The following is a 27,922-nucleotide window of genomic DNA, read 5'->3' as shown; positions in this document are numbered from 1 at the left end:
ATTTAAACAACAACTGCCTTAGATATTTTATATTTCTACCAGTAGGAGAGAAAAAGAGTGGGTCTACAAGACACAGGTAATTTTCCAGAAGACAGCATAGTCATAGTCTAGTCGGGGACTCACTCGTGCCAGGCCATCTGCTTCAGGTGTTCAGAACAGGTGAGTACCCTTCCCTGGTGGATTGGCTGGGGTCCCTGAGAGAGGCTGAGCCAAGTGCCCAGGTGCGATGTGTGGGGAGAGGAGGGGTTCTGGCAGAAGGAACACCTGGCCAGTTCCAGTGCAACAGAAAGGAAGTGGTTCTCAACTGGGGATGATTTGCCTCCCAGGTGACATGGGGCAGTGTCTGGAGACATTTTTGGTTGCCCCAACTGGAGGTAGTGATGGTGCCACTGACATCAAGTAGTGTGTGTGGATGGGGGGCAGGTCTGAGCAGAGATGCTGCTCCACATCCTACAAGGAACAGGATAGCCCTCCACCACACCAGGCATGGGGTCCAAATGTTCACAGTACCCAGACCCTACTTTATCAAGTTGCCTCTCTTCTGGACGTTTTACGTAAGTGGAATCATATAGTATGTGGCCTTTGTGTCTGGTTTCTTTCACTGAGCATATTTTTTTCTGAACTGAATATAATGACATTACAGTTTCAGGTGTACAACTTAATGATTAGGTATTTGTACATATTGGGAAATGATCTCCACCATAAGTCTAGTTACCATCCATACATAGTTGGAAATATTTTTCTTGTGATGAGAACTTTAAAGATCTACTTTCTTAGCAATGAAGTATTGCTAATTACAGCCCCCATGCTGTACATGGTGTCCCCATGACTTATAACTGGAAGTTTGTACCCTCTTCATCCATTTTACGCCTGCCCCCATCTGTTTTATGTATGTATGAGCCATTCTATAATGTTTGTTTGTTTGTTTTTTAGATTCCAGGTATAAGTGAGATCACTGAGGAAGTTTTTAAGTGTTCTTCACCACAATAAGGAAAGAGATAGGTAGGTGATACGAGTGGGAAAACTGAGACACTCTTAAGCAACTCAGTGTCACACCGTGACGGAGCTGGGATTTTGGAGCCCAATGGTTTGGCTCTGGACTTGGCACCGTCCGCTAGCTGTTTAATGAATAGCTAATAACACCCGGTGAAATGGAGCTGGAGTTTCTCACTCTCAACCCCGCCAGAACTACAGCTCCCGGCATGCCACGCGAGGCACTCGGCCGTACTACAAATCCCAGTCTGCCTCCAGACAGCGGCAGCGGGCGGCGGGCGCCATCTTGGTCGGCGGCGCGGATTGAATGAGCCCGCCGAGTCGTGGCTGCCCTCCGGATCCGCGCGGGCCGTGAGCCGCTACCGTTACCACCGCCACTACTACCACCATCACCATCACCATGGCCACGCCGCTGTCCGGCCGCGTGGGCGGGCCCGCCACGCCACTGTCGCCCACGCGCCTGTCGAGGTTACAGGAGAAAGAGGAGCTGCGCGAGCTCAATGACCGCCTGGCGCACTACATCGACCGAGTCCGCGCGCTGGAGCTGGAGAACGACCGGCTCCTGCTCAAGATCTCCGAGCGGGAGGAGGTGACCACGCGCGAGGTGGGTACGGGCCCCACCGACGGGTCTTCAGGGGACTTGGGGGTCTTGAGCGAGGTGTGCATGCCGGGGTGGGCCCCTCCCATCAAGGGGTTCCCAGGGGGCTTTGTGTATCCCCTAAGGGTGCAGTTTTGAGCAGACCCCTTCTCTGAGGGTTCCCCAGGAGATCTGGGGGCCCCACTGTAGGACAGGTGGGGATGGGGCAGGCCCCGCCCACCGAGGGATTAGAGTAAATCTGGGGTCCCTTGAGTGGAGGGGGTGTGAGCCAGGTGAGGCTCCGCCCCCTAAAGGGATTGTGGGGAGTCTCTCCGGATGTGTTTGGGTTTTGTGGCGTCCTGGGAGAAAATTTGAGGATGATTCTTTGGTCTCCGAGATTGGGGAACTCAGGCTCACTGAGGAGTGGCGGGAGGGTCTCACGGAGGGTCCCTAGGCGACTCACGTGGTCAGTTCTCCGTGGAGTTTTGCAGGGGTCCCGTGATGGGTCTTGGGGAGTTAGGGGGCTGGTTGGGGGTTGGACAGTAGGCGCCATCTCCTACCCAGGCCTGGGGTGGGGTCCGAGGGGAAGAGTCTGATGTCTCGGGGAGGAGGGCTCAGGCGGGAAATTTAGGAAGCCCTCAGTTGACCCCGCACCGATGACTCTTGGGCTGGACCCTGGTAGGCCCTGAAGCCCCGAGGGTATGTGAGGGGAGGAGGAGTCCCGGGGTCTTGGAGAACCAGTGGGAAGTTATGGGTTCCTATTTGGGCCCGGGGCTTCACTGCAGACTGAAGGCGTAGGGGTCGGGTAAGGCCCGCTTCCTAAGGGAATGTGGGGCCCGGTGCCTGGGGGCGGGGTTCCTGGGTGGGGTCTGTCCCAAGCTGCATAGGCAAACTCACCTCTCATTTTCTCCCTCCCTCTGGCCCTGCCCAACCCAAGGGTGAGTCCCGCGAGTAAGGGAGGAGTGCTCGCTCACCTCGTGCTTTCCATGTGGGCCTGGTGGGAGAGCCAGATCCTCTGAGCCTCACCTTCCCCATCGGGAGCATGGGCCAAATGACAGACTTACAGGAAGAGAGCATCTGGGGGGTCATTTCTGGGAGTCACTTGTCCTCTATGTGACCTTGGGTCTCACTGTCTATTATGTAAAGTGTAAATAATAAATACTCATCTTTTAGGCTTGTTTGTGGAGCCAAAATGAGTTAATGTTTGTAAAAGAAAGAATAGAATACAGGACAGGTGCACAGCAGAAGCACTCGTCTGGGTTCTGGGTTCTGTTATCCCTGTTTAACAGTCGCTGGGACAGAGACTCCTTTAGAAAGTGGAGCTGGGGTTTTGGGAGGGGAAGACCATCTGGTGGTTGGTAGTGGTGTTCTGAGTTGCTTGGGATTGGATTCAAACTCAGAGTCCAAACTGCTTTTAATCTGTGTGACCTTGGGCAGTCACTCAGCCTGTTGGAGCCTCAGTTTTACCTGCTTAGTGGGGCTAGAATTGTCCCACCCAGATAATGGCCACCTGTCTTAGCAGTGGGAGGGGCCTCAGGTTGCCAGCCCAGTTTCTTCCTTTTGGGCTGGTCAGCCTCATATTTGAGCTGGTTTTTTGTCTCTTCCCCCACCCTCATGTTGTCCCACCTGCAAATGGGTTGAGACTCCCACACTGACTTTTGGGGGCACTGAACTTAGTGGGCTCCATGGAGACACATGGTCTAGACCTCTTGACTGAGTGTGGCTTATTTCTCAGCTGCTGAGGCTTGCTGGAAAGCAAGCTAACACCTGGGAGCAAGAGATAGCTGTGGGGGATAAGCCTGCCCCACAAGCAGGGTGGTGCTCCAGGTGATGACGGAAGTGTTCACAGCTGGAGCTAGGGCGTTTCATCCAGCTTGTTCTCCTGGAGCTCTCTGCTGCTTAGGGGGTGAGATGATAAATGCTGGTGAGTGGAAGGAGCTGATTGGTAACCTGCTGGAGAAGCGGGTGTGGAGTGGTCAGTGCTATGTAAGGAGGAAGTGACCTGCAAATGGCCTTGGGCTACAGGGGGGCCCAGGCTTCAAGCTGTGAGGGGACAGGGTGAGGCCTTAGTTGGTGAGCAGCCTCAGCTCAGGCTGGTGGGAAGTGGGTAATGAGTGGGTCCTGGGAAGGTGACTGTGCTACGAGAGACATGGATGTGTCCCGCTGAGGAGTGTGCCTGTTACTTGTACAGTATCATCTCACTGGGATGATCCTATCCAACAGGGGACGCTGGGCAGTATCTGGGGACACTTCGGGTTGTTATGACTGGGGGTGCTCCTGGCATTGAGTGGGTGGGGCCAGGGATGCTGCTCAGCACCCTACAGTGTCCAGGATGGCCCCAAATGCCAGTAGTGGCAAGGTTGAGAAGCCACTTAAGGAGCCCTTTGAAGATGCCATTTAAAATGTTAGAAGCATATCCAAGCAATCCAGGGGCCCAAGATAAAACTGAAGTTTCCCTGCCCATCCTGGCCAAGTGTCTGGTCCACAGACACTCCTTCATACTTGCTGATACACAGACCTGGCCATGTGTGCATTCCAGACATTTCCCATTAGATGTCAGTTGACACCTCTTGGCCAAGTGGGCATTAGTGGGTGAATTGCCACTGCAGATATCACTGTAGGGGTTCTGGAAGGTAGGGGGCTGGGGCTGGCCACATTCTGTTTGAGAAAGATCATGGGTGCTTGTAAAGGAGTGTTGTGGGCCAAGAAGGGGTGGTTCTTCAGGGAGTCTCCCAGCCTGGTGTTAAGTTCCTCTCGGCTTCAGTTTCTTTTCTCTTACCTGCCCAGGTGTCCTGTTGCTGCTGGGGTGGGGGTGGTGCTCCCCAGATGGACCCAAGGGTTAGGGGCTGGGCTCCTGGAGCTTGTGGGGAGTAGCTATCACTTGGGGTAGGACTTGTGTCTACCCTCAAGAGCCCATGTTTGGGTTTTATCTGCAGAGCTGTGATTTTGTCCCCCGAGGGACACAGGCAACAAGAAAAGGCCACCTCAGGTTATCTGTATATACACACACATGCCTCACCCTGGCCAACATGTGCTCACACATTTGTTGAGATTTCTCATGTTTGGCACTTGTGCAAGCCATAAAAAAAGGCCCAAGTTGTTTCTTTCCCGTTGTGGTGCCCCAGGCGTCTGCAGTGTGACCCCCAGTGATGGTCACAGGTGCAGAAACACGAAGGCCTGTCCAGAGAGCGCCTGTTAGTGGTCTCAAAGAGTCTTTGGGAAGTTGTCTGTCTGTTCATCTTTGTTTAGACAAGAATTTTCTCAATTGTTCCAGTGCTGTAGATCAGGGTCAGCAGATGTTTTCTGAAAAGGGCCAGAGTCGTTTTCAGCTTTGGGTTGGATGGTCTTGGTCATGGCTACTGAACTGGCCCTTTCTAGTGGGAAAGCTGCCACAGCGACAGGGAGGAATGGGCCAGGCTGAGTGCCAGTACAGCTCTGTGCACCCTGAAATGGGAATTCATGGAATTGCCTCTGCCACAAAGTAATTTTTTCTTTTTAACCCCTCAGCCATTTAAAAATGTAAAAAACCATCCTGGACTTGCAGGCTAGACAAAGAGAGGCAGTAGGCCCGGGGGTCCGAGTTTGCTGACCTGCTAGAGATAATTGCCTTAAGAACGCCAGGAGAAGAACAAAGTGCTTTAAACAAGACACTGAGATGGGCCAGGAGCTTGGAGAAGGGCCTGCAAGTGGGGCACTTGCTTTGGGCACAGAATCTAATGGGGACGCCAGAGTCTCAGTCATGGAGGTGAATGATATACTGTATATTTGTAATTACTTACTCAACCTTATTTTTAGGCCAGTTTTAGATTACAGAAAAATAGCAAAGGTAGAACAGATTTCCTGTGTACCTCAACCCAGTTTTTCCTGTTAACATCTTACATTAGTGTTTCTCAGACCCACCTTAAAAATACCAATATGTCATCATTAACTAACACCCACGCTTTGTTCCGATTTCCTTCTTTATTTTTCCCCTGAGGTTCCAGGACCCCACCCAGGATCCCATGTGTCAGGTGTCACATTTCCTTGGACCCCTCTGGGCTGTGATGTTCCTGACACATTCCTCAGTTTTCATGCCCTAGACAGTCGTGAGGAGGACGGGGCAGAAATTTGTTAGATGCCCCTCTATTGGGGTCTTCTGCTGTTTTTCTCATGGTCTGTCTGGGAATGGGATGAGTACAATATTAATGAAATATTTTTGAAGATTGGAATTAATGCAAAAAGTCCATGGTGAACAAAATATAAAAAATGTAAAGCCAAGAGCTCTGTCCCATAACCGAAAAGCTGTGGGTTTTATTCCAGGTCAAGGGCACATACCTGGGTTGTGGGTTCGGACCCCCAGCTGGGTGTGTACAATCCCTGGTCCAGGTGTGTAGAGGAGGCAACTGATGGATGCTTTTCTCTTGCGTCAATGTTTCTCTCTCCCTTCCTCTCTTTAAAAAGCAGTGAAAAAAAATATCTTCAAGTGAGGACACAAAACAAAACACTTAAAGCTAGGTTTTCCCTTTGCCCGAGCTCTAATCTGTTTTCCTGTTGTGTTGCTGTGTCCCGAGACACTCCTGTCCAGGGAGGCGAGGGTACAAGAGAAAGGGCCCCAGCAGGCATACAGTCTGGGGGAGTGGAAGGGGAACCTTGTCTGTAACCCCCTCCCTCAGGGTGCTGGAAGTTGAGATAGCAGGAGACAGGGCAGACAGGCATGTGAACCCAGGAGCCCAGCTATCTTTGGATAGTGGGGCCAACTCTGAATTCACAGTTTATTCCAGAAGGCAGTTCCTAGAAGGTGGAAACGGAAGGGGTGGCCCAAGGTGACACCTCTGTGGGAGAGAGGGCCCTTGCTGTGTGTGGGGAGAGGGGCAGGGGAGTGGGGAGTGGCCAGAATAAGGAGGGAGCTTGCTTTGTCTCTGCTCCCCTCACCATGTACTGTGTCATGCTCTCGAAATAGCCCCCCAGCAGACCTGCCTTGTTCCGTATCTTTGCAGGTCAGGAGAGGGCAGTTTATTGTTCCGTGCCTCAGTTTTTCCATCTATGACATGGGTCTAGGGGCCCATATCCTGCCCTGTGGGATGACAGGTCTGGGAACTACTAGAGTGAGGTGGGACATCCAGGCCTGAGAAGGTGGGAGGTTGGAGTCTCAGACTGGCTGTTAAGTCCCACCTTATCCAGATTTGCCCAGGATATTCTGGTTTTCACCCTGGAAAATCCCCCATCCAGGAAGCCCCTTGGTCCCATGCAAACCAGGACCATTGGTCACCCTATCAAGTGACAAGTCCTTGGCAACTCCCCTAAACCCCTCTGATCAGGGACCTTTCCTTTGATAGGGTGGGGAGTGGCCCTCTTGAGGACCTAGGCTGACCCTGCACCACAATACAGCTAGCTACTCGCTGGGGTCCTGCAGCTTTGTGGCACATGGTGCATCTGTCTAAGCCAGCTGCCCTGAGTGGGTCTGCTTGTCCTGTCTGCCTTCTCTGTCAGCACCATGTGGAGTCTTAACAGCTTTATTGAGATGTACAGTAACTTCCATCTGATACCATTCACCTAATTAAACTCCACAGTTCAGTGGTTTTTAATATATATTTAGAGTGTGCAGTCATCACCACTAAGTCCAGAACATTCTGTCACCCCCCAAAAAAACCCTATTCCCATCAGCAGTTACTCCCCAGCCCCTCCCCAGCACCTGACAACTACGAATCCACTTCCTGTCTCTGTGGATGTGCCTGTTCTGGACATTTCACATAAATGGAATCACACACTGTGTGGCCTTCTGTGTCTGGCTTCTCACTGAGCACCATGTGTTCAAGGTCCATCCACGTTGTAGCAGGTGTCAGTGCTTTACTCCTTTTCATAGCTAAGTAATATTCCAGTGTGTGGAGGGACCACATTTGTGTATCCATCATCTGTCAAAGGACATTTTTATTGTTTTCACTTTTTGGCTGCTGTGAACACACATGTGCAGGTTTTTGTAAGTGTTATTTCTCCTGGGTGGGTATCCAGCAGTGGCATTGCCAGGTTATGTCTTTACTCTTGGCTTAACCATCTGAGCGACTGCTAGGCTGCCTTCCTCAGCGGCATCATTTTCCCTTCCCACCACCCATGAATGGGGGTTCCCAGCACTTGTCATCATCCATCTTTTTTACTTTCTAGCTGTCCCCTTGGGGTGAGGTGGTGTCTCACTGTCCTGGTTTGGTTCTAGGTATTTGTAAACACATGTGCACCTCCACGGGGGAAGGTGGGACAGTAAGGCTGATGGGAAATAAGAGTTGTGTGCCCAACTGCTGGGTGTCCCCTGGCAGGGAACAAGTGACAGGGGCAGGTCAGGCAGCCTGGAGTCGCCCAGGGTTGGTGGCTGAGCTGGTCGGGTGGCTTTTGGCGTTAGTAGGAGCTGTGTCCCATAGCAGGCCAGCCTGGTACACCTGCTGCTGCGGGGTGTCTTCTTCATCTGGGCCTTGCTGTCTCCCCAGGTAAGTGGCATCAAGATGCTATATGAGTCGGAGCTGGCCGATGCCCGCAGAGTGCTGGATGAGACGGCCCGAGAGCGTGCCCAGCTGCAGATTGAAATAGGGAAACTAAAGTCCGAGGTGGAAGAGGCCAACAAAAGGTATGGGGTGCAGCTGGAGTGATGTCGCTCTGATTCCGGGGCTGTGGTATGTAGAGGGCGAGACAGGTGCTGGGGGCAGGGCATTGTCCACCTCCCATGTGGCGAGGTCATTCTGAGAAAACCAGAGACCCTTGGGCGCTGTGTCCAAGCTGGCAACCCCAACTCGGGCAGACCTGGGACCTGGCCCCGAGGGTTCTTGGAGGCTGGTGGTTGGGAGTGCCCTGGCTGCTGGGTGGGTGGGGTGGCCTCTGTGGCCTGGCCTTCTCGCTGCCCCCGACCACTTTTATTCCCACCCCCACCCCACCCCCAACATATTTGGCCCAAGTTGGGTTTGAACCTGAGCGGCTTTCCTGGGACTGAATCTCGGAGCTGGTAGTGCCAGGACCACCTCCTTCAGGCCACAGAGCCCAGCCTCCCCAAGGACCCTCTGCTGCCCTCCTCTGTTCTGGGTTTGGGTGCCACTGGTGTGCCAAAACCCCTGTCTCTGGTAACCCCGGAGGCCCCCACCCCCGACCTACTGCCTCAAGTTTGGTGAAGTGACCTTCTTCCTCCGAACCTCCTTTTAGGGTCCCCACCTGGGAAACTTTGGGGCCAGATTTTCCCCCCAACCCCACCCTCACCCCAGCTGGACCTGTTGCAGCCAGGCGGCCTTCAGGCTGAGCCTTTTCTCTTGTTTGCAAAGCATGTTCTTTTGCCTACTTATGACTAAAAGGCGAAAATTTAGAGAACAAGGTGGTGCTGGTGATGATAGTAACAAAAGTAATAAAGTAATTTTAAATAATCAAGTAATAAAGGAGAGACAATGAGTAACACCAAGTTCGGACATGATCCCCTTTCATCCTCATAGTGACCCTAGCAGGGCCGGACTATCATCATCTCTATTTACAGAGGGGGAAGCTAAGGCACTGGGTCCGGTACTTGTCCAATGTCCCTTAGCTTGGCAGTGACCAAGACCGAGGCCTGGACCCTGGTTCCTGAATCCCTCTTTGTAGTTCCAACAGCCACCTTCATATTTACAGCATTTTCTTTTTTTGATTAAGAGACTTCTAATTTTTATTTTTTTGTAATTAGTAGAGGGTTTTTTTGAGCAATTTTAGGTTTACAGGAAAATGAGTGGAAGGTTCAATTTCAAAAATCCCCTCTTGGGTTTCCCCATTACCAACATCTGGTACTGAGTGAGCTATGTTGTTGCAAATGATGAGTTAATGTCTATACATTATTATTGACTGAAGTTCAGAGTTGACATTCCGGCTGCTGTTCCTGGTCTGGGCCAAAAAGTCATGTTTTTTCTGTTTTTTGTTTTTGTTTTTTAACTATACTTTATTGATTATGTTGTTATAGTTGTCCCAACTTTTTTCCCCCTTTGCTCTTCTCTGCCCAGTACCCTTCTTCCCTCCAGCAATCCTACACCCCTTAGTTCATGTCCATGGGTTGTGCATGTAAGTTCTTTGGCTTCACCCTTTCCTATACTATTCTTAAATTCCCCGTCTATTTTGTACCAACCAGTTATGGTTTTTGATCCCTGCACCATTTCCTCATTTCTCCCTCTTCCCCCTCCCAGCTGATAACCCTCCAAATGACTCCCATACCTATGATTCTGTTCCTTTCTGGTTGTTTGCTTAGTTCATTTTTGTTTTTATTTTTTAGGTTCAGTTGTTGATAGTTGTGAATTTGTTGTCATTTTAATGTTCATAGTTTGATCTTCTTTTTCTTAAATAATTCCCTTTAGCATTTCATATAATAATGGCTTGGTGATGATGAACTCCTTTTGCTTTACCTTGTCTGGGAAGCACTTTATCTGCCCTTCCATTCTATTGATAGCTTTGCTGGATAAAGTAATCTAGGTTATAGGTCCTTGCTCCAGTCCCTTTTTGCCTGCGAAGTTTCTTTTGAGAAATCAGCTGATAGTCTTATAGGCACCCCTTTGTAGGTAACTCTGCTTTTCTCTTGCTGCTTTTAAGATTCTCTCTTTATCTTGAACCTTTGGCATTTTAATTATGATGTGTCTTGGTGTGGTTCTCTTTGGGTCTACCTTGTTTGGGACTCTGTACTTCCTGAACTTTATGTCTATTTCCTTTGCCAAATTAGGGAAGTTTTCCTTCATTATTTATTCACATAAGTTTTCAATTTCTTGCTCTTCTTCTCCTTCTGGCACCCCTATGATTCGGATGTTGGCACACCCAAAGTTGTCCCAGAGGTTCTAAGCCTCTTCTTGTTTTTTTCAATTCTTCTTTCTTCATTCTGTACTGGTTGACTGTTTATTTCTTCCTTATGTTTCAAATTGTTGCTTTGAACCTCTGCTTCCTTCCCTTCACCATTGGTTTTGTGTGGATTTTCCTTCATTTCACTTAGCATAGCCTTCACTTCTTCCCTTATGTGTTTGTTGTACTTAATCTTGTTTGTCAAGTCTGAGCATCGTTATCACCAGTGTTTTGAACTCTACATCTGTTAGGTTGGCTATCTTCTCGTCAGTTAGTTCTCTCACTGGAACCTTGATCTGTTCCCTCTTTTGGGCCATACTTCTCTGTCTCCTTAACTTGACAGCCTCCTGTGTTTGCCTGTGTGTCTTAGGTAGAGCTGTTGCTATGTTACGTTGTAAGGGGCAGAGCCTTAGGTATTTGTCAGTACCGGGCAACCCATTTCACCACATTGTGGTGCTGTATGTGGGGGAGGGGTCTCAGGGAACAATGCCACTTGCTCAGCACTTGCCCTTTTTCCAGGCACTTCTCCCTCTTCCCATATGGGACTGGTGCCCCTCTAGCTGTTGCCCTGGTTGTGGTTCCTAGAGTAGGTGGGTTTGCAGATGTTCTAGGACCCTGGGGGCCCTTTAAACAAGCGGACTCTACTGAGAGACCAGCAGTTTCTGCCTCTGCCCCAACCCCCATGGGTTTGTTTTCACAGTCAGAAGCAATGAGGCTTTATTTTCTGGGACTGGGAGCGCTCCCCAGGTGTCCCTCCAGGCTTTTATGATGTGTGACTGCGCTTTCCGCCAGCCTTGGTACTGCCACCACACCATGTCCTCTGCCCTAGCTCTCCCCCTCCTACCTGTCTAGATGAGTATTTCTTCTTTATATCTTTGTTTGTTGGACTTCCATGCAGTTTCAGTTTTCTAGTAGTTCTGTTTTTTTTGTTTTTTTTTTAGTTTTGAGGTAGTTGTATTCCTTCTTACGGTTGTGGAGAAAGGCAAAGTGTGTCTGCCTATGCCTCCATCTTGGCCAGAAGTCCCATGTTTTTTCTGTTTATCAGAGTCATAGATGCTTACTGTTGGGAAAGTGGAAAATGCAAAATAGTTTAAAGAGAAAAATATAAGTGTCCGTGAGCCTCCACTCAGGAATCGCCATGGCCGATCTGGTACACATGTTTTCCACCTTTGTAATTTAAACCAAATGTGGTCACGGAGAACGATAAGGTTCTTTTGGTGTAGCGAGCTTCTTCGTCTCCTGAGTTATCAATGTCCTGTGACATGATGTCCCAGTGACTGTCATGGCTCAGTTAGACTGGTCCCATTCATTGTCCTGTGACAGCTTCTTTGGGTGACAACTGTGCCCATTGTCAAGACCTGATTCTGGGCACTGTGGGCAACTCATTTGTTTAAGGCCCCCACTCTGGAAAGATGGCTTCATGGACTCTGTGGGCCTGGGGCCTTTTCCTTTCCTGGTCTCTGGCCTTCGGCATTTACTGATCTACAGGCACTTCTCTCGGTTACCTGACTTCCTGTTCCTTGTCTTCAAGTCCTCCCAGGGCAGTAACCCCAAAAGTGGCGAACTTCCCATTAGGTAACATCCAGTGCTTTTCTTTTCCTGACTAATTTATCACCAAGTCCCCATGATGGTAGAATCGTGGGTAGCTATGTGGAGGACCCAACGAATATGCCAGATTCCCCCAAATAATCCTCCAGGAATTAAATTGTGCAGGTGAGGAATCTAGTTTAACAGCTTGCAACTCTTAAGACACAGGCAAATAAGCCAGTGAGAGCTGCCGCTCCCCCTGCTTTCTGGACCATTCTGTGTAGTTCTGTAGAACCTTAAAATTGGATAAAGTTGTTTAGAAATTTTTCATACCTCCTGATTCCTGTGCTCCCGTCACCCTGGCCTTGTTGTCAGTCTTGAACTTGCTGGGCACAGCTCACCCCAGGGCCTTTGCACTTCTCTTTCCTGGGCCTGAACCCTCTTCTGCTGGAAATACTGGATTTGGTGCATTCTCAGGGTTCCCTCCTATAGCGGGCCTGCACCACTTAAAGATGCAGCTCCCATCTGGCACATGCTCGGTCCCCATCTGTCTTTCCTGCTTCATCTGTCCTTAAAACGGATCCATGTCTGACAGGCAGCATATTTCACTGTTTTTTCTGCTTCATGTGGACAGGGCTATTCCCGGATGTATATCTTATGTGAGGACTGTGTTCTCCAGGCTGAAGTCACTGGTCTTTACACCACCCCAGTTCACACAAGCTTATGCAGTATCCCCTTTGGTTCTCACCTAGGATGACTCTGCCCCCAGGGAACATTGAGTGATGTCTGGAGACATTTGTGCCCATCTTGACTCGATGTTCCTGGCACTAAAGGGGTGGGGGTCAGAGATGTTGCTCAACTTTCCACAGTGTACAGGATGACCCCACAGAATGACCCAGCCCCAGTGTCCCCAGTGTTGAGGGGGAGACGCTGAGTGTCCCCACAATTTCTGGAGATGGCCCAGTCAGTTTCTTGGGGAAAAGGTAAGTTTTCAACCCCAAGAAGATTTTGAATTACATTCAGAAATGTATAAGAGCCTAAAGTTCATGCTATTTAAAGAGTTGTACGTTAAAGAATCCATTTGATATCTTAAATATTTGATATTGGAGATACTTGTCTATTAGAATACTAGGTCATTCTGTATGAAATAGCTAACATTCACATAGGAGCTTAACTTTTCAAAGGCCAGAATTTATAACTTCAATAAATAGTAAATTGATTTTTTTAAACATCAGTTCTCGCCTAAATGATCCTTTTCATGACCGAAAATCTCAGAAAAGGAAATTTAAACCCATGCCTTGAGGGTTTCTTGAACACTTGTATTTGTAGATCAACAGAGTCCTGATGGTGCAGGGCAGGCTTGAGGAAGGGTCACTTTTTGTGCTGACAGGCGAGGCTCCTTTACCGGAGAGTGGGGGAAGAGTCGAGCCCTAAGAGCAAAAGGGCCTGCTCACAGGCAGAAATGAACTTGTCCTTGGCCCTCCTTGGGCTCCAGCTGCATAGTTGCTCCCAGCTAACCTCTGCTCTTGACTTTCAGCTCCAAGAAGAGGGATGGTGAGCTCACGGTGGCCCAGGGCCGCGTGAAGGACCTGGAGTCCCTGTTCCATCGGAGTGAGGCGGAGCTGGCTGCTGCCCTCAGTGATAAGCGAAGCCTTGAGAGCGATGTGTCTGATCTTCGGGCCCAGCTGGCCAAGGTAAGCCCAGGGAAGGCCCCAGTCTGCAGATGGGAGGCCTTGAGCTGATACATATGTGTGGGTCCAGGGTGGCCAAGGAAAGTGCCGCAGGTGTGAGTTTGCGTATTTAAGGAGATCCCTGGGCATGAGGAGCCAGACAGGTGAGTGCAGCAGACAGACTGTTCCCTCAGCCTGTTGTCCTGCATCTCCCAGGCAGAGGATGGTCATTCAGTGGCCAAGAAGCAGCTGGAGAAGGAGACATTGATGCGCGTGGACCTGGAGAACCGCTGTCAGAGCCTGCAGGAGGAGCTCGACTTCCGCAAGAGTGTCTTTGAGGAGGTGAGCCTTGCATGTGGTGTCAGAATGCAGTCCACCTTCATTTTTACAAATATGTCTCTTTAGTTTTCCCAACACCAGTTATTGAAGATCCAGTCTGTACCCCAGTGTATATCCTTACCTCCTTTGTCATAGATTAATTTAATATATTAGTGAGGATTTATTTCTAGGCTTTCTATTCAGTTTCCATTGATCTATATATATGTCCCTTTTAATGCCCACACCATGCTGTTTTGATTATTGTAGCTTTATAGTATGGTTTGATATCAGGGCATGTGATACCTCCCACTTTGTTCTTCCTCAAAATCTCTTTGGCTATTTGGCGTCTACTGTGTTTTGATATAAAGTTAAGGATTAGTTGTTTTAATTCTCTGTGTGTGTGTGCATGTGCTTGCAGCAATGTGATTCTTATAAAAGTTTAGGAAAGCAAGCCCTTTGCGATAGCCCTCTGGCCAGTATTATTAAATAACAAGTCTTGTAAGTGGCCTGCAGATGTCCCACCCACTGCCTGCGTGGTTGAACCAATTGTATGGGCAGAAAGTAGTTGTTAAACAGATTTCAGTGTTCAAACGAACCAGAGAATGAAGAGCAGTGTTTTTTGCTTTTTGGTTTTCTTTATCAAGGTGATAAAGCCAGGTGGACAGATTAAAAGCAAGTGTACTGAAATATGACAACATTATGACTAGTCTATGAATATTTTGAGCAGTGCTAATCAATTACTTTTTATATTAACCCCTTATCAGGTATATGATTTGCAATTTATTTTTCAATTCTCATAACCTCCTATCGTTTAGTGGCCATCAGTCTGTTCTTTGCATCTTTGGGTCTGTTTCCATTTTATTTTGTTAGTTTTATTCTTTAGATTCCACATATAAATGAAATCATACGATATTTATCTTGTTTCACTTAGCATGATACCCCATAGGTCCATCTCTGTTTTCACAAATGGCAAGATATCATTCTTTTTTATGGCAGAGTAACATTCCATTGTATTTATGAACCATATCTTTATCCAGTCGTCTGTCAATGGACATTTACATTGCTTCCATATTTTAACTATTGTAAATAACAGAGCAATGAACATAAGGGTGCATATATCTTTTGAAATCGGTGTTTTGGATTTCTTCAGATAAATATGCAGAAGTGGAATTGCTGGGTCATAAGGTAGGTCTCTTGTTAATTTTTGAGGAACCTCCATACTGTTTTCCACAGTGGCTGCACCATTTTACAATTCCACCAACAGAGCAACAGAACAGAAGGCTTCCCTTTTGTCCATATCCTCATCAACACTTGTTTGTTCATTCATTGATGATCATTCTGACAGGTGTGAGGTGAGATCATTGTGCTTGTGGCTTTAGTTTGCATTTCACTGAAGATTAGTGACATTGAGCATCTTTTCATGTGTCTGTTGGCTATCTGTGTGTCTTCTTGGGAAAAGTGTTTATTCAGGCCCTCTGTTTTTCCATTGTTGAGCCGTATAAGTTCTTTGTGTATTTTGGGTCTTAAGCCCTTAACAGTGGTATTTTTTGCAAATATCTTTTCCCATTCTGTTGGTAGCCTTTTTATTTTGTTGTTTCTTTTGTTGTGTAGAAACTTTTTAGTATGATGTAGTTCCATTTATTTATCTATTTTTCCTTTTATTTCTCCTGCTTTTGGGGTCGAGATCACAAGAACCTGTGTGACACAAAGGTCCATAAGTTTAGTGTCTGTTTTCTTCTGTGTGTTTTATTGTTCCAGGTCTTACAGTTAATTTCTGTGTATGGTCTCAGCAGTCTAATTTCACTCTTGCATGTAGCTGTCCAGTTTTCCCAACAGCATTTGTTGAAGAAACTTTTCTTTATTAAAGAGCATTGTGTTTTTGGCTTCTTTGTTGAAAATTAGTTGACCATGTGAATGGATTTATTTCTAGGCTCTCAACTCTGTCCCGTTGGTCTGTGTGTCCTTTTCTGCCAGTACTGTACTGTTTTGACTGCTGTGGCTTTTTAATGTAGTTTGAAGTCGGGGAGTATGATACCCTTGGTTATTCGTGGTACCTCATGCATTGTATTGCTGCCTATGCGTTTGAGGCAGTAAACTCTTATTTAGATACTGCTTTACTGCTAACAGTTATGCAGATTCATAAGTAGAGGCATTCTTTTCTGTTCCTGCAGGAAGTCCAGTAGTGCACATTTGTTTTCCTCTCACCTGCACAAGGTCACCTCTGGGCTCTGGGTGGAGCGGTATCACTTGGGTCATTGAAAATGTCCTATATACCCTGCGATGGCAGACATCCCCAGTCCGGGCCAGGTGGGACTCCGGGCCTGCAGCTTTCCAGCGCTGCCTTTTTGTAACCAGAGGCTGCTGGAGTGTGCTGTCCGAGGCGTCTCTGCTGCCTCTACTGGGTTCTCCCTCTACCGGGATCTGCTGCGATGAGTGGGCACATGGTGGGTGAAGGGAGGGGTTTTGTGAGTCTGCAGCTCTCCTCCTTGTATGTAATTGCAGTTGCCTTGTCCACAGCTGCTACACCACAGGGCTGCATCCCTGCCCCATGTCACTCTGTTGAGCTGAAATAGGCAGCAGCCACTCAGGTGGGAATGTGTCTTCTGTGCACCCTTGTCCCTCCTCCCCTGCTTGTTGCAGTTTAGTTATCTTAGATGTCCCATGCATGACTCTCTCAGACATGTATACTGAGCCAAGGGTCCTTTGTTGAGTTACAGTTGTCTGTCTTGCTGTAACTTCAAGGGGAGAGATGAAAGGGTCTTCCCATTGCACTACAGTGCTGAAGTTCCCGTTCTGTCTCTTAAGATGGACACTTGTCATTGGGTTTAGGGCCCACCTGGATAATCCAGGGTGTTCTTACCATGAGACCTGTAACTTAATTATAGCTTCAAAGTCCCTTTTTTTCAAATAAGGTCACACTCAGGTTCTGGGGGATAGGACACAGGTACACCTTGATAGGGCCACCATTTGGCCCACTCTAGTCCCTCCCTATCAAAGGACAGGGTGGAGGCCTTGCCCTCCCCTCTGCTCCTGGGTCTGGTCTCCTCTCCCCAACCTCCTAATCCTGGACTTCAGCTCCCTGGCTTGGCCAGGCCTGTCCAGGAGGGACTGAGGTTCCCGCAGGTAGAGCTGGGGTCCTGTGCCCTTTGGGAGGGCTGGTGTGGGGGCCCTCCTACCTCATCATCACAGGGCCCATTTTGCTTTCGTGGCTCTGAATGGAAACCTGCGGCCAGGTGATTCATGGTCACTGCCCCGGAAGAGCTACTGGCAGGAGGGTGTACATGCAGCTGAGGAGTTGTCTGTGACTCCAGCCAGTTCCTGTGACAGCCAGCTCCACAGGGGAGCTGAGGAGGAACCAGTGAAGGCACCGTAATCTATCAGGGGACCAATGAAGAGGCCTGCTGGGGTGACAGGAGAGCACTGTGGAGGGGGTCCCTGAGGTGGTCTCTGACAAGCTTCTGGAGGGGCACTATGAAGAGGACTGTGAAGAGAGCCTCTAGTGGTGCAGTGAGGGGTTGTGTTCAGGGTGCTGCAAGGGGGGGCCTGGTGAGCAGCTGTGGGGTGCGTGGTGAGGGTAGGAATACTGCTGTGGGTTTCACGAGGGTTATCAGTTCTCTGAACACTATTGGCTTCATGGGACAACACTCCTCTTGTGCTTATAAACCGATGACATAGAGGCAGTTACTGATTTCTGTGGTGGCAGAGGCCCCAGCCTGCCCTGCCCTGCCCTGCCCTGCACCTGGCCCCACCATGAGCCTGGGGCAGCTGCATTGGTGCACACATGGTTTGGACTTCTGTAGACTGGTTTATTCAGCTGTCACTATCACGTCCCACAGCTGTCCTGACAGCCAGGCGTCTTGGGCCTTGGGTACCTGGGATGGACTTGGTCAGGAATTCATATTTTTATTTTTTTAAAAATATTTTGATACAGGCTTTAAATTTTTAAAAATTATATTTTATTGATTATGCTATTACAGTTGTCTCAGTTTTTCCCCCTTTGCTCCCCTCCACCTATCACCCCACTACCTCAGGCAATCCCCACACCATTGTTCATATCCATGGATCATGCGTATAAGTTCTTTGGCTTCTCCCATTTCCTATACTGTACTTTACACCCCCGTGGCTATTCCGTAACTACCTCTTCGTACTTAATCCCCTCACCTCTTGACCCATTAATAACCCCACATCCCCTTCCCACCTGGCAACCATCAAAACATTCTCTGCATCTATGATTGTGTCTGTTCTTGTTTATTTTTTAGATTCATTTGTTGATAGATACATATTTATTGTCCTTTTATTATTCATAGTTTTGATCTTTTCCTTAAATTCCTTTAACATTTTATATAATAATGGTTTGGTGATGGTGAACTCCCTTATTTTTTTCTTGTCTGGGAAGCTCTTTATCTGCAATCTTGGCTGTAGGTCCCTGCTTTTCATCACTTTGAATATTTCTTGCCAATGCCTTCTAGCCTGCAAGGTTTCTTTTGAGAAATCAGCTGACAGTCTTATGGGAACTCCCCTATAGGTAACTAATTTCTTCTCTCTTTTTTAAATGTGCTTTATTGATTATGCTGTTACAGTTGTTCCTATTTCTCTTCCCTTTGTTTCCCTCCACCCAGTGACACCCTTCTCTCTAGTTGTCCCCTGCCTTAGTCCATTCCCATTGGTTGTGCATACAGTTCTTTTCAACATCTTCCTGTCTGCTTCACTCCCTCCTACTATGCTTCTTAATTCCTGTACCATCTCCCTCCCTTTCCCCCCTTCCCCCTCCCCGCTGACCTCCCCCCAATATGTTCCCCATACCTATAATTCTTTTCCCACTCTCGTTGCCTACTTAGTTTACCTTTGTTTCAGTTCCCTAGCTTCTGTTGTTGGTTGTTGTGATAGTTTTCATTTTAATGTTCATAGTTTTGATCCTCCTTCTTCTAAACAAGTCCCTTGAACATTTTATACAACAGTGGTTTGGATCTAATGAACTCCTTCAGTTTTACTTTATCCTGGAAGCACTTTCTCTGCCCTTCTATTCTGATTGACAGTTTCGCTGGATAGAGTATTCGTGGCTATAGGTTTTTGCTTTTCATTACTTTGAATATTTCTTGCCAGTCCCTTCTTACCTGCAGAGTTTCTTTTGAGAGATCAGCTGAGAGTCTTTTGGGGACCCCTTTGTATGTAATTCTCTTCTTCTCTCTTGCTGCTTTTAAGATTCTCTCTATCCTTAATTTTTGACATTTTGATGATAATGTGTCTTGGCGTGGTTCTCCCTGGGTCCAGTTTTTTTGGAACTCTCTGTGCTTCCTGGACCTGTAATTCCATTTCCTTCCCCAAGTTAGGGAAGTTCTGCCTCATTATTTTTTCACACAATTTTTCAGTTTCTAGTAGTTCTTCTTCACCTTCTGGCAAAACTATTCGGATGTTGTCCCGCTTATAACTGTCCCATAGGTTTCTGATCTTCTTCTCATCTTACTCACTTTTCATTTCCTATTTCTGCACTGGTTGACTGTTCCTTCCCAATGTTCTGATTTGTTGATTTGATCCCTGGTTTTCTTTCCCTCACCACTAGTTTCATATGTGTTTTCATTCATTTCAGCAGGACTAGCCTTCATTCCTTTGCTGTCTTAAGATCTGCTGTTAGGTCTGTAAGCATTTTTATAACCAAAGCTCTGAACTGTGCCTCAGAAAGATTTTCTATCTGCTGCTTTGTTAGATTAGATATTTGCTGTCTGGTCAGCTGCGTCTCTGGGATCTCTATCATGATCTGTGCCATCCTGACAGTTTTGGGTTTACCTTTGCTTCCTGGGCGGGGCTGTCACACCTCCTTCGCTATAGGGGGCACGCTGTGGTGTTTTCCTTGGGGGTGGGGGTCCAAGATGGATTCCTGCTGTTCACTCTCCACTGAGAGACCAGGAGCCTCCTCCTCCGTCCCCACCCACTCCGGGCCTCACAGTCCAAGGCAATGGAGGTCTGCCTTCCCTGGCATTGGAATTGCAAGCTGACGGGTCTGGTCTGCAGCCGGGGGTGCTCCCCAGGTGCTTCTTGCCTCCCCTTAAATCCAGGTGTCTGTGCTTACCGCCGTCCCACCGCCATCGCCGCTGATGCTGCCGCCGCCAGCACAGCTTGATCTCTCCACTACAGCTTCATCCCTCCTACCCCTCTGAACGAGCACCTCTTGTTTATAACTTCATATGTTGAACTTCCATTTATTTTCTGGAACTTCTGTTTATTTGTGGTTCTGCAGTAGTTGTATTCCTTCTTAGTTGTGGAGGGAGTTGGAGCATGTCAGTCTACGCCTCCATCTTGGCTGGAAGTCTCCAGTGTGTGTTTGCCTCTAGGAATTCATTTTTTAATAACTTATTGAAATATTCCCATATCATAAAGCTTTCAAAGTATACAGTTTACATGGAGGGGACCTCAGAAAACCAGAATTATCTTCTGGAGGTTGGACCCCTTATAGTACAGGCTTTCCCTAGGTGAGTGTTCTAGGAACCCATCTGTATCAGTGCACCAGCTGGCATTGTTGCGAGAGGTTGTGTTTGGCTTCAGTGAATTTTTTTGAAGACTCTTTCAACACGTTTGCCCATTTCATGATTGGTGATTTAGGAGCCCACCTGCCCACACCTTGCTGACTGTTCAGCAGTGCCCCACCCTCTCTGTCACCCAGTCTCGCCCTGAGCGACTTTTTGTTTCCCCGATGAAAAAAGTCCTCAAAGGGAAACATTTTGTTGGTGTGGAAGAGGTGAAACAAAAAACAACGGAAGCACTAAAAGGCATCACAATAGAAGTTCAAACATGTGAGAATAAATACACAATTTTTAACAAAGATTTTATTTACTTATTCTTACTAAGAAGGTAAGGGAGAGAGGAAGAGGAAGAGAAACTGAATGGTTACCTCTTGCACACCCCACCCGGCACCTGGCTCGCAACCCAAGCATGTGCCCTGACTGGGAATCAAACCAGTGACCTTTCGGTTTGCAGGCCAGCACTCAGTCCACTGAACCACACCAGCCAAGGCATGAATACACAATTTTTTATAAATAAATTCTGTTTTTTTCTGGGGGGCAACGGTCCCAGCTCATAAAGGGTTTTTATTACAATCGCAAGGTTGAGCAACTGTCACCTCTGATTCTAGGACATTCCATCACTCCAAAAAGAAGCTCTGCACCCATTAGCAGTCATCCCCAATCCCCTACTTCCTGTCTGTGAATGTGCCTGTTCTGGATATTTCACATGAATGGAATCACTCACTGTGTGGCCTTCTGTGTCTGGCTTCTCTCCCTGAGCGTCATGTGCCCAAGGTCCATCCATGTTGTAGTGTCAGCGCTTCATTCCTATCTATGGCTGAGTAATCTGTGCGCAGACACGTGTGGTCGCCCATTCATCTGTGTGTTCGGGTAATTGCGAAGTGTGTATTCATTGATAATTTGTGAACAAGTAACCGGGGCGACTCCCCAGAGGTTCCCTGTTGCAGTTTTGAGCTCTCGCTTGCACCTGGAACTCGGGTTGGGGACAGTGGTGAGCGGGGCGGGGCTGTGGCAGTGCTGGGGGCGATTATCCCCAGCTTGCCAGCCCTGCTGCCTGCCTCAGCAGGTCAACGTGCTCTTTCCCCAGGAGGTGCGGGAGACACGCCGGCGGCATGAGCGGCACCTGGTGGAGGTAGACAGCGGTCGGCAGCAGGAGTACGACTTCAAGATGGCGCAGGCCCTCGAGGAGCTGCGCAGCCAGCATGACGAGCAAGTGCGGCTTTACAAGTTGGAGCTGGAGCAGGCCTACCAGGCCAAGGTGCGTTGGGAGGGGGTATGAGACGGCGGATGGGGCGTGTGGGATGGTGTAGGATGGGGCAGGGACAAATAGGTGGGAAAGTACAGGTGGCTTCTCTTGCTCCATATCTGTCACCTCACCTGCCCATCCATCCCCTCAGCTGGACAGTGCCAAGCTGAGCTCCGACCAGAATGACAAGGCTGCCAGCGCTGCCCGTGAGGAGCTGAAGGAGGCACGCATGCGGGTCGAGTCCCTCAGCTACCAACTCTCCAGCCTCCAGAAGCAGGTCACTCATGGGAGTCCACTCCTGCCCCACAACCCCAGCAGGGCCCTTCCTCCTGCCTCTGGGCAGCAGATACAATCTCAAAGGTCAGGCACCTGGCCGTCCCCATCCTATCCCTTTTGTGCCATAGTAAGGCTACCCAGCTGCTGTCCCTCTGGCCCCCCGGCCCCTCCTCCAGGCCTGGTCTCTGTCTCTGACCCAGAGCTGGGTGGGCTTCTCCTCACAACCCACACAGGCCACCCTGACTTGGCCCTCGGACCCCTTCCCAGGCCAGTGCAGCTGAGGACCGGATCCGAGAGCTGGAGGCGGCCATGGCCGGGGAGCGTGACAGGTTCCGGAAGATGCTGGATGCCAAGGAGCTGGAGATGACGGAGATGCGGGATGTGATGCAGCAGCAGTTGGCTGAGTACCAGGAGCTGCTGGACATCAAGCTGGCCCTAGACATGGAGATCAGCGCCTATCGCAAGCTCCTGGAGGGCGAGGAAGAGAGGTGGGGAGGGGGCAAGAGGTCGTGGGGTGAGGAGGATGTGCTGGGCCAGAAGGAAAGGTCAGGTGGCATGAGGGGTGGAGCCAGGAAGAGAAGGGGACAGGATATGGGCTGGGGGCAGTTTTTAGGGGAGGGGTAAGGAGGAGGGACCAGCCTGGGCAGGTCAGGATGGGCTGGTGAGTGAGTCTGCCCACCTCACTGTCTGGGCTTTCCTGGTCCAACCTTGGGTCAAGAGGCTCCTGGCTGCCATCATCAGTCACCCTTTTCTCCCCCTCCCCCCAGGCTGAAGCTGTCTCCCAGCCCATCATCACGGGTCACCATCTCACGGGCCACCTCAAGCAGCAGCGGCAGCACTGTGTCCATGGCGGGACGCACAGCCCGCAGTAAGCGGAGGCGGCTGGAGGTAGAGGAGCCGCTGGGCACAGGCACCAGTGGCATCAGCTCGGGTAGCGGCAGCAGCAGCCGCAGCTTCCACCTGGCCCAGCAGGCCTCAGCCTCGGGCAGCATCAGCATTGAGGAGATCGACCTAGAGGGCAAGTTTGTGCAGCTGAAGAACAGCTCAGATAAGGTAAGGGGCTTGACCCCAGGACAGGGGTTCCCCAGTTGAGTCTTCTGTAGTTGTGTGTCAGGCATTGTCCCCTTTGCAGGACCAGTCTCTGGGGAACTGGAGGATCAAGAGGCAGGTCCTAGAAGGGGAGGAGATTGCCTACAAGTTCACACCCAAGTATGTGCTGCGAGCTGGCCAGACCGTCACGGTAGGTGGACTTGGGGCGTGGGTAGGGAGAGTGGCCACTAGTGGGAGAGAGGTGACAGCAGCAACCACAGAGGTGACACTGTGTGATAGGGGCTGGAGAAGCAGGACCTGGCTTGTGGGGTAGGGTAGTGGTTGAGCGCCCGATTCTGAGAACAGCTGCCTGCTGTCACAGAGCACCTGTGTGCCGCCACTGTTCCAGTGGGCCTGCTCTGAGGCCCTTTGGAGTGCCTAAGTGACGTGCCAGGATCCCATGGCAGGGGTGGTATGAGTCCAGATGTTGGCAAGAGATATAATAGGCATGGGCCCTGGAGTTGATGGGCTTCAGATCCAGATTGGCCTGTTTGCCAAGATGAGTGTCCTTGGCCACTGTGAACTTGAGTCTGTTCTTCCATACCCTGGTGATTATCATTCCTGGGTAGGACCCAGTAACACTGGAAGGAATAAATCCCTGAGGCATCAAAGGGGAGCTCTGATAAGGGGCTGGCTAGTGGTACATACATCGGGACCAGAGCCAGTGTTGACAGGGAGGCCCTCCTGTGTTTCCCCAGGTGTGGGCAGCTGGTGCAGGGGTGGCCCACAGCCCCCCATCAACGCTTGTGTGGAAGAGTCAGAATAGCTGGGGCATAGGTGAGAACTTCCGGACTGTCCTGGTCAATGCCAATGGAGAGGTGCGTGCCTAGGGCCTGGGATGTGGGGGTTCCACTGTCTTGCTCCTGGGATCTCCCTTGTCTATCCCACCCCATGCCACCCCACCCGCCAGTGCAGCCCTGGGGCTCCTGCAGAGCCAGTGGAGCCAGGGAAGGCAGCCCTGGGCCTGGTCCCCAGTTGACAATGCAATGTGTTGACACCCTGTACAAGCATATTGACTGCCACCAACGTGGGCTGGGCCCTTGCACCTGAGGGGTTGAAAGACATGGCTTTTGTCTTACACAGGAAGTGGCCATGAGAACCGTGAAACAGTCCTCGGTGGTGCGGGAGACTGAGAATGGGGAGGAGGGAGAAGAGGAGGGAGCTGAATTTGGCGAGGAGGATCTTTTCCATCAGCAGGTAGGGGCTCCAGGGAACACTCGGCACACACACATATACACGTACTCACACACACCCCCTTGGGCCCTGCTGGCTGGCCCCCAGCACATGCTTACATGGGCTACTGCAGCTCTGGGCATGGCTGGCCTTGGCTGGCCCTTGGTACCACCCAGGCCCCCTCAGCTCCAGGCTCTGCTGGGTCCCACATTTGTAACTGGAAATGGCCACAGAGGCAGCGTTCCTTGCCTCCAGATCTTGCCTGTTGTGTGGACCTTGGGTACTAGTCCAGGCAGCCCTGGAAGTGGGGTGTTGAAAGCTGATTGCCTAAGTGGCGCTGGTACTGTCCTGGTGGTCCCAGAGGACGCTCTCTGGCACCGTGATTTCTCATCTGAGAATGGGGGCTTAAATAATGGCTTTGGCCTGGCCAGGTAGCTCAGTTGGTTAGTGCATCATTAGCCCAGTACACCAAGGGTGCAGGTTCGATCCCCAGTCAGGGCACATACAAGAAGCAACCAGTGGATGCATGACTGGGTGGAACAGCGAATCAGTGTTTCTATGTTTCTATCTCCCTCTCTCTCTCTAAACAAATCAATAATTTAAAACAAAATTTTTAATGGCTTTTGGGGAGAAGATGGAGGACCTAGGGCCATACTACATTAGATATAAGTTATGAGATTCTGATGTCTAAAACAAGATTGTGATGTGTTGTAAAGCATAAAAGAGTTAAGGGAGAGACATGGAAGGTTCTGGAATAGGGACAGTTGAGGCTGATGCCACTGGCCCTGTCATCTTTTCAGGGGCTGGTCTTCCTGAGGTGGCTCAGGCCCTGGGCTGGGTCCTGCCCCTCCCTGGCGGGGGTGGGGGCCACCAGCTACCTTCCTGGCCTCTCGGTCCCACCTAATGCTGCTGTCCTTCCTCCCAGGGGGACCCAAGGACCACCTCAAGAGGCTGCCGCGTCATGTGAACAGAACACATCTTTCTTTACCCAGAGCCACTGAAAACTATTTTTATATCATTGGCTTTCTTTAGTCCTTGATACATTTCTAGGGAATTTTTAAGCAAACTGCCAGAATGTGGGGTGGGTCTCTTGTTCTATTCTATCAGTGGGTTTCTGGGGACCCTCCACCACTGTCCAGACTCCTCTCAGTGCCCATTTCCCCTGTGGGTTAGATTCCAGACCCAGGAACCTAATGGTCGATGGGTTTGGAATTGGAGCTGGAGGGCCCATGCACTTCTCCTTGCCTCCCTTACAGACAGGCTGGGGCGGGAGGGGCGCTGCCCCTTGTGCCTGAAGGTAGACTGAGAAGTTGTAGGAATTCAGAAGTTGTTGTATGTATTATTAAGCTTTTGAAAACCAAATTCAGAATCCAGGTTCCTGCCTGGTGTGGGATAGGGGCATGCCCTGTGGAGTTGGGTGACTCTGCCCACGGGAACACTTGGGAGTCTTGGGTTTTTCACTGTCGTCCTGGCTTCCAGGATTGTTGCAACTCCCCCTCTGAAGGCTTTGGGTGGCAGGCAGGGTTTGTCCACCTGCATGAATCAGGGTGCTGTGGCGGGGTCGGGGGGAGGCTCCTTGTTCCCATTCTGGCTGTTTGACCCTTGCGTTTCTGGAGCAAAACCAGTAGGACAGGAGACAAGGAAACCCGAAGACAGGGACACTTCTGATCAAAGGCTAGTAACCAGGTAAACAGTGGAGAGAAGTGTGACAACCTTGGCAGCAAATGCCTTGGGTTTCAGAACCATGTCCACATGTAAGCACCACTTCCTGCCCCCATACACACCTTATGCCCAGGGCTGAGTGCCAGCCTCCTGCCATTTCATATGTATTCTGCATATATATTGCTACTCTCGCTTCTACATATAACTTGCTGAAACGATGTTACTCAGGCCACTGCCAACTGACCCCTTTTAGGGTGGTTCCATGTCATGAGCCAGCTTCTGGTCGCCCAGCAACTCTCCGCATTAGCCTATCGTTTACAGTCCCCCACCTAGATACACAAATTATTTTTTTAATGGATATTTATTTTTTTACATTGGTCAGTACTCAGATTGCCGATTCTGCTTCAGTGGTTCAGGCCAGGGTCATGGGGACAGTCCTCAAGGGGCTGTCTCAGTGAACTCTGAGCCTCCAGATGGCAAACTCCTTCAGTAAGGGCAGCTTGAATACTGAGCCAGGGTGGCATGCTGCCTGGGTGGGCAGTTTCCAAGCAGTCCGATGGCTGGTCACTTGCTTTCCCCAGCTGGGAGAAGCCACCAGCCTGTCTGCCCTGTTCACACACGCAGGCCTGGCTTTCCCTGGGAACTGGTTACGGTGAGGTGGGGCAGAGGCCAGGGCCCCAGTGGCTGACAATCTAAAGGTGCTTTTGCGTCTCGAATTCACCCACAACCCTTGCTTTACATTCAATTCTTCCCATGGCCACCCTAAGTGCCCAGGCCATGGAGGGAAGTGTGTCACTAGAACAACTCATGGATGGTTCTGGTGGGCCCTGGAGAGCTGCTTGCCCTAGGGCTGCAGCATGCTCTACTCCACTGGAACCCTTCCTGGGAGTGCTTGCAAGGGCCCCTGAGTCCAAGGGTTGTTCACCGCCCCCCCGCCCCCCCAAACTCACCTATTAGCATGAACTGCATGGACATTGAGGGCCTGGAGAGTTTGCCGTGAGGTGCTGGGAGAGTGGCTCTTGGTGGCCCCCAAACAAAAGGGGCACTGATGTCCAGTGACATATTTTGGGAATCTGAAGGATCACAGCTATGTCCTGAAATTTGGTTCTATGATTTGCTAACAGTCTTGCCTAGCTCTTAGTCCATGGACAGGAAAGGAGAGGGTCCCCCTGGAGTCTGGGAGAGGCTTTGGCTGGAGCTGGGGAGTGGCCCAGGCTTCACCTAAGGTGGAGGGTCATCTGGATGGGGTGGTGATGCTCATGGGTAATCAAGTATTTGGAAACATGGAGCAGAAATCAATGTGAAACTGCTTGTTATGGCCTGGGGAACTGCACATGTCCTTACGTAAGCTTAGCTTTACGCTCCTTAGAATGATGCAGAGGTGATGCCTCTGTCTGAGCCCAGCACAGCTCCTAGAGAACAACCAGATTTGGGTCCCTAGCAGTGGTGAGGGGGTGGCCTGCAGGGAGGCAACTGTGCAAGTACGGAGTCCAGAGCCCAGGCCTGGACGCCACCTAGGACACGATCACTCAGCTAGTTTCCTAACTGAGGCTCTGACCTGGAGACCCCACAGTTCTGCTCACATTCGCATATCTGAGTGGGACTAACATTCCTCCAAGCTGGCAGAGCCACTCGGAGGAGTCCTGTCTGCGTCAGCACAGTGTGCAGTGGAGTCGGCTTCCAGAACTGTGGCGGGTCTTAACTTTCATTTCAGACATGTGTTGGTGGTTTTTAAGGTGCATGCCAAATGTGTGGTCTTTTTTTTTTTTTTTCCTCCAATGCTTTGTAATATACATTTTCTGACTGGAAACCTTTTTGTACAACACTCCAATAAACATTTTGCTTTTAAGTTGTGCCTCCGCATTTACTTTGAGGCTGGGATGCTAGAGCCCAGCTGCTAAAATGCCAATGGCCTTCTTCCTAGAAGGAGAGCCACTATGGGGGTCCAGGAATAGGGCGGCACAGGAGCCCGCTGATCTCACCCCTCCCTGAGCAAACTCAAATGCACATGTACACAGACAAGTTATTCCTGTGAGACAACCGAGGGCTGAGCGAGCAGCTTCTGACCACAAGGCAGAGA

At 49.9% G+C, this 27,922-nt stretch overlaps 1 protein-coding gene across 2 annotated transcripts; it reads left to right on the top strand.

Annotated features, from left to right (window-relative positions):
* Window positions 1–1,270: 1,270 nt before the first annotated feature.
* LMNB2 (lamin B2) lies at window positions 1,271–27,691 on the top strand. Of its 2 annotated transcripts, XM_090289232.1 has the most exons (12): window positions 1,271–1,597; window positions 8,026–8,162; window positions 13,428–13,584; window positions 13,777–13,902; window positions 21,484–21,654; window positions 21,794–21,919; window positions 22,186–22,406; window positions 22,686–22,971; window positions 23,051–23,158; window positions 23,706–23,825; window positions 24,091–24,204; window positions 25,106–27,691. In XM_090289232.1, the coding sequence occupies exons 1-12, from the start codon at window positions 1,394–1,396 to the stop codon at window positions 25,145–25,147; spliced, it is 1,812 nt and encodes a 603-aa protein (XP_090145358.1). In that variant the 5' UTR covers window positions 1,271–1,393; the 3' UTR covers window positions 25,148–27,691. The 2 variants fall into 2 exon arrangements, with proteins under 2 accessions (XP_090145358.1, XP_090145359.1); XM_090289233.1 differs by lacking the exon at window positions 25,106–27,691 and having other exon boundaries at window positions 23,706–23,784; window positions 24,091–24,198.
* The last annotated feature ends 231 nt before the right edge of the window (window positions 27,692–27,922 follow it).

Source organism: Furipterus horrens, unplaced genomic scaffold (assembly GCF_987537825.1).
Source record: "Furipterus horrens unplaced genomic scaffold, mFurHor1.1.pri manual_scaffold_10, whole genome shotgun sequence".
Taxonomy (NCBI): domain Eukaryota; kingdom Metazoa; phylum Chordata; class Mammalia; order Chiroptera; family Furipteridae; genus Furipterus; species Furipterus horrens.
The sequence above is the reverse complement of the archived record's forward strand: the minus strand, read 5'-3'. Positions and strand labels throughout refer to the sequence as shown.